Raw genomic sequence first — 6,555 nt, 5'->3', positions numbered from 1 at the left:
CCAGACGCACTCTGGGGGCCTACAGGTTAAGATGTATGCCACATAACTACACTGTCCACATTTCAATTCTGGCAGCAGCCCTGTGTTGCAATGTCATACCCTGTTTCTCTGTCCCCTTGTCACCTACCATCTCTCAGCTGTCACTATCTAATAAATGCCCCCCCAAAATAAATATTTATATATAAAGAGATCACTTTTTATGTGGTTTTTATATTGAGATGATAAGTCATAAATAGTAACTTTACAAAACTTAAAACATTCGGTTGTGGTGTGTCTTCCTCAAGCTCTGGTTCTCTACCAGATGCCTGGGAGTTTGGGGGTTCTGCGCAGTATCTTAGCTGTTCCTAGGACTGCGCTCTTCTGGACAGAGACCTCAGATGTTGCACCTGGGATCTTTGTGGGTCACAGCCCCCAGTGCTCCGATTACCACTGACACCACTATTGCCTTTACTCCCCACATCTTTTCTAGCTCCTCTTTCAGCCCTTGGTATTTTTCGAGCTTCTCGTGTTCCTTCTTCCTGATGTTGCTGCCGCTTGGGATTGCTACGTCTATCACCCCTGTCTTCTTCTGTTGTTTGTCGATCAACACGATAGCCATCATAGTTAGCCATCACCAGTTTGTCAGTCTGGATCTGGAAGTTCCATAGGATCTTAGCTTGGTCATTCTCAACCACCTTAGGTGTCCTCCATTCTGACCTTGGGACTACCAGCCCATACTCAGTGCAGATGTTCCTGTACACTATGCCATTCCCTGTACGTTGTTCCAGCATCTAACACCCTGCTATTATGTGCTGAACTGTCTCAGGAGCATCTTTTTTATCTCATATCGCATATCTCATAACTGAGATATATATATATATATATATATATATATATGTCTTACCATTTTGTATCATGTACAGTAGTGTTTACTGTCTACTAACTGGTAAAGGGCACAAAACCATGACTTCAAATAAACAGCACATACACAAAACCACACACTGTATTGAAAATCATTCAACAAACAGTTATGTGGCTGTAGGTTGAAACACAGTCCGCCAGTTAAATCTCACAACTGGAGAACATCAGTGCAAACTTATTGTCAGAGGACAACTAAACAACACGTGCATTGTGTGTGAAACATGTTACCCACTAATGTTTTCCACAGCATGGCATGCTGTTAAGATCAGGTCTTATTGGGGCTCAGAATGCATTAGCTAACAGTTCCGTTTATTGTGCTACCCAGAAACAGCTCCCATCATAGCATAGTTTTGGCCTCTGTGAAGCACTAACAGGACAGCTGGACAATGGATCCCATCAAATGCACCTGTCAGTCACAGCCACAACTGTCCTTCCTGAGCCAGAGCTCATATTGTTATTCTTGGGTCTCATTAATGGGGTATGTGTGTTTGGCTATTATCCCTAAATCTCATGCAGTTTGAACCCTCACAATGGAGGTTAGTTGTCTTTACCTGGGTCTCTGCCTAAAGAGGGCATGGAGTATTTATAGCATGCACCATTACAGAGGGGAGAGGGGTCAGTATATCTACCCCTTGTTTTGAGTGCTGCTCTGTCACACATCAGCAAGGATACCAGCTAACCACTGAAATATGGTGAGTGGACATGGATGCTGCCTTTCATTGTCAGTGCATTTAATCTTGTTTAGAGAACTAGCAGTAGACTGTAAGGAGACACTCTGTTTCTGCTGCATGCTTAATGTGTTTATACTGTATATTATACAGTATGTGTTATACATATTATGGCATGTTTTGATGAATTATACATCTTGCTCTACTCACACCAATGATAATGAATCAATACACTCCACGTCAATATGCTTATGGGGGCTGAATACGGATTCAGAAAATCATCAATAGGACAGTGCTCCAGTTGTTCTATTGATGACTTATTGATGATTTTTGTCTAATCACAATGATGAAATTTTTAAAAAACTGTATGAGTTGGTAATTATATGCAGAGGAGAGAAGGAAGGAAAGAGGAGAAGAGGAAGGATAGGAAACAAGGAGACGAAAAGAATGAGGAGAAAAAGAGAGGACACAAGGAGAGGACTGGAGAGAAGAGGAAAGAGGAGAAGGGGAAGGAGAGGAAACAAGGAGAGGACGGGAGAAGAAAAGAAAGAGGAGAAAAGGAAAGGAGAGGACATGAGAGAAGAGGAAAGAGGAGGAGGGGAAGGGGAGAAAATAAGTGAGGGAACAAGAAGGGGGGGGGGGGGGACATGAAGAGTCCCGTTCATGAGAGATATTCAGTATACAACTGCTCAAGAGCTAATCCACAACAAGGGTTAGACAGCAGCTGTCGAGAGACCCGTGAATTCAAGCTACATGATGTCATCGCACTGCATCCCCTTACACTGTTTTTCACAGTTCCTTGGCAGTCATGTAAATAACTCGACATAATCCTTGCCTCCGAGGGATTTCTGATCAAACAGGGCTCAGTGTACCATCCTGTCATCACCCAGGTCCTATAGAATAATCCCTCATGTGATCCTGGGACTGTGGGAGTGCGGGCAGCGGACCACACCCTCCTCAGGCTTAGTCTGCATTCTCACAAAATTGGAGGCCTGAGTAAATATTTCCATAACAAACTGACAGTGTTTGTAATCCCTCCTAATGAAATGCATGCCCCGGTATAAACTTCGCCTGTCGTGCAATTAATGCCCCCACACTTGGTTAAGTTTGCTGATCATTGGGCTCGTTATCATAAGCGCATGTGTCACAGTAAAACCGATAATGAGTGAAGCTGAAGCAAAGAGCCCGGTGATGATTGTGCCATTAGTACTGGATCTCATTAGAGCGTCATTGTCAAACCCTGCAGTCACCCAAGAAAGCAAAGAAGAGAGCAGAGGCAGCAAGCTCCAATGTGTTCTCCATGTTTGAACAGGCCCAGATCCAGGAGTTCAAAGAAGTCAGTACCAAATGTTTCCTTTCACGTTGAAATTGAGCAGTTTAAACTGTGCTTAATGCTTACTGGAGACACAACATGTAACGGTCAAACTTCCACAGGCTTTCACTATCATGGACCAAAACAGAGACGGTTTCATTGACAAGAATGACCTGAGAGGCACTTTCGCAGCTTTAGGTAAGCTTTCTATCTATCTATCTATCTATATGTATATATATATATAGAGAGAGAGAGAGAGAAAGAGATAGATATAGATAGATAGATAGATAGATAGATAGATATGTATGTATGTATGTATGTATGTATATGTATGTATATATATGTATATATATACAGATGGGTCACAAATGAAAGGAAAAACCAACATAAAGTGTCTTAGTAAGGTGTTGGGCCACCATGTGGGGGATGAACATCATTTGTCCAAAAGATATTCCCTCGTTTGGTATTTTGATGATGGTGATTTTGGACTGGCGCTATCTAACACGTCAGTCCAAAATCTCCCATAGTTGTTCACTTGGGTTGAGATCTGGTGACTGTGAAGGCCATAGCAGATGATTCACATCATTTTCATACTCATCAAACCATTCAGTGACTCCTCATGCCCTGTGAATTGGGGCATTGTCATCCTGGAAGAGACCACTCCCATTAGGATAGAAATGTTTCATCATAGGATAAAGGTGATGACTCAGTGACTCAGTATTGATTTGCAGTGACCCTTCCCTCCAAGGGGACAAGTGGACCCAAATCATGCCAGCAAAATGCCCCCCACAGCATAACAGAGCCACCAGATCCCCTCACTGCATTCAGGCCTGTACCATTCTCTTGGTCTACGCCACACATGCACTCGCCCACTTGTGGGGAATATGGTGAAGGATGACTCATCTGACAGTATCATCTTTTTCCACATCTCTGTAGACCAGTGCCTATGGTTTTTGCACCACTGACCTTTCAAATGTGCATTAATCTTTATAATGAGGGGTTTATGCACTACAACACTACTATAATATCTTTCTCTATGTAATTGTTGACGGACTGTTCTTGCTGACACAGTCTGATCACGTCCTGCATTGACATTCTCAGTCACCTGAGGAAGAGTTGCTCTTCTGTCCTTACATATCACAGTAATGAACAAGCATCACGGTCATTAAACCCTGTTTACTGATGTCCAGTTGAGCAGTCTTTGTGACTGAAGCTCCTGCCATCTGTGCCCCAACAATGAACCCTCTTTCAAAGTCACTTAGATCTTTTCCTCTTGCCATCTTGATACAAAATCAGAATCAAGTGGGTTAATTTATTCAGGTTTTTCCTTTGTCACCCATCTGTATGTCCATATGTCAGAAGAGTTTGTGATGTGAAAGAGAAAAGTAATTGGCAGCTATTTTGATAATTTATTATTGATTTAAGACATTTCTCAAGCAAAAATGACAAACATTTGCTTTTCAAAAGTGAGGATTTAATTTTACTCTCAGTCTTATGCAGTGGTGGAAGCAGGATTCAAATCTATTACTACACAGTGTGGAAGTACTCTGTTATTCCTGGATCATGATTAATAATTATTGATGCATTAATGTGTAAGTATCATTAATGTTGCAGCTGGTAAGGTAGGGGTAATTTTATTTATTTTATATATTGGCACAGAGCTTAATCTATAAATATACATAAACATTTATTAGTTGTTGTTTTTTTGTATTAATGATCTGAATCTACAAAGTTACTGGTAACTAATACTGTCAGATAAATGTATTGGAGTACAAAGTACAACATTTGCTTCGAAAATGTAGTGGAGTAGAAGTATAAAGTAGCATAAGAATGAAATACTCAAGTAAAGTACAAATATCTCTATATTGTGTTGTTTACTCAAGTACAGTAAATGTACTTAGTTACATTCCACCATTGGTCTTATGTGATAATAAATGGAAAGTCTTTGAGTTTTGATTGGTGTGATAAAACAAGCTATTTGAAGATGTCACCTTGGATTTCCAGGATATTATATTTGCCTTTATTTTACAATTTTAAATTTAAAGTTATAAATCAATGAATCAAGGAAATAATCAGACTAATCAATAATGAAAGTGATCATTAGTCACAGCCGTAAACCCAGTTCCACCTTATCTGCCATCCGTCTCTAGGCCGTATAAATGTCAACCAAGAAGAGCTTGATGAGATGATGATGGAGGCACCAGGCCCAATCAATTTCACAGTCTTTCTCTCCATGTTTGGAGAGAAACTAAAAGGTGAGGAGGAAGCTCTGTGTGGTATTATTATTATTATTATGCAGATCATAATTTTAAAAAAACTTTAAGGATTATGGTAATTCTGAGAAAAAAAGATGTTTCCTTTGTTTTAATGTTTCATCAACTCAGAGCTGCCTCTCTTCATCTTTTAGGCTCTGACCCAGAGGATACCATCCTCAATGCTTTCAAAGTCTTTGATCCTGAAGGAAAGGGAACGTTAAATAAAGACTAGTGAGTAACTGTCTGGTACACTGATGATGTCGGTTGAGGTGAATGCCCAGTCTGCTCTTCATCACTGCTTGTCTTCACAGTGTGTCAGAGATGCTGATGACCCAAGCAGACAGGTTCTCTGCTGAAGAGGTTAGAGCTCCAAACCTGACAGTGTTACAGTAGGATATATATATTTATTCACTCAGTAACAGAATATTTGTGTTCACCTCTTGCCCGTAGATGGAACAGATGTTTATAGCATTCCCGCCAGATGTAGCGGGAAACCTGGATTACAACAACCTGGTCCACATCATCACACATGGAGAAGAGAAAGACCAAGACCAAGAATAGATCGATTTTTAAACCAGTGGGTCATGTTTGTGCTGAGATGCCCACATGTGCATGATCACGCAGATGACAGCAGAAATAGAGAGCTCATAATAAAACTTCTCAGCTTCATATTTGTATATATTATTATGCTTTACATGATGTATATGTTTTATATTAATTCCACTATGTATATGTAGGTATATGTAGTTGCTTGATGTGTAATCGGTAAAAATAAAGATTTATTTGACTGCAGGAAATTTCTTTTTTAATGGTGAGGTATTTTTTGCTGAATGAATGAATGAGAAAGAAAGACAATGTTAAAAAAAAAAAGAAAATGATGACAGACTTTCCCTCATTAACCAGCACCTGAAGTTGAAAATTTGTGATTAACACATAGAACCTTTTCACTACATGTTGACATTTTGACTTGTCAAAGCAGGAAAAGCAAAGGTGTAAATAACAACATTAATGATGGCTCCATTCCACTGGTTGTCCGATATCAGAGCCCTGCAAGCCCATGCAGTGAAACCATCATTAATGTTAGTAATTCCACCTGTGCTTTCCCTCTCTGCTGTGAAAAGGGTTTATTACATTGATGTTTCACAGTAGTCCTCTCCTCTGAAAAGCACAGCCAGGTATGAAGAGAAACTTGATCTCAGTCAATGATCATAACTGACAAACCATTCGAGAGCTCTACTTTGGAGTTCAGAGGAGCTTCTTGACACATTCTTCTGTTTCCATCTTGCGATTTATAGTTTATAGACTGACAACATACTTAAAGGATTGTTTTTTCAAAAATTATGATTAATGCATGCTGCTGAAATAAATATATGAATATTTACTGCATCATTATCAGCTGTACCTTTGCACCCAAGATTTC

General features: G+C 40.0%; 1 protein-coding gene across 1 annotated transcript; it reads left to right on the top strand.

The window, feature by feature from the left end:
- Window positions 1-2,820: 2,820 nt before the first annotated feature.
- myl2b (myosin, light chain 2b, regulatory, cardiac, slow) lies at window positions 2,821-5,771 on the top strand. The gene is made up of 6 exons (XM_042421539.1): window positions 2,821-2,904; window positions 3,003-3,078; window positions 5,031-5,135; window positions 5,288-5,366; window positions 5,447-5,495; window positions 5,586-5,771. The coding sequence occupies exons 1-6, from the start codon at window positions 2,869-2,871 to the stop codon at window positions 5,694-5,696; spliced, it is 456 nt and encodes a 151-aa protein (XP_042277473.1). The 5' UTR covers window positions 2,821-2,868; the 3' UTR covers window positions 5,697-5,771.
- Window positions 5,772-6,555: the final 784 nt, after the last annotated feature.

Source organism: Thunnus maccoyii, chromosome 9 (genome assembly GCF_910596095.1).
Source record: "Thunnus maccoyii chromosome 9, fThuMac1.1, whole genome shotgun sequence".
Taxonomy (NCBI): domain Eukaryota; kingdom Metazoa; phylum Chordata; class Actinopteri; order Scombriformes; family Scombridae; genus Thunnus; species Thunnus maccoyii.
The sequence above is the reverse complement of the archived record's forward strand: the minus strand, read 5'-3'. Positions and strand labels throughout refer to the sequence as shown.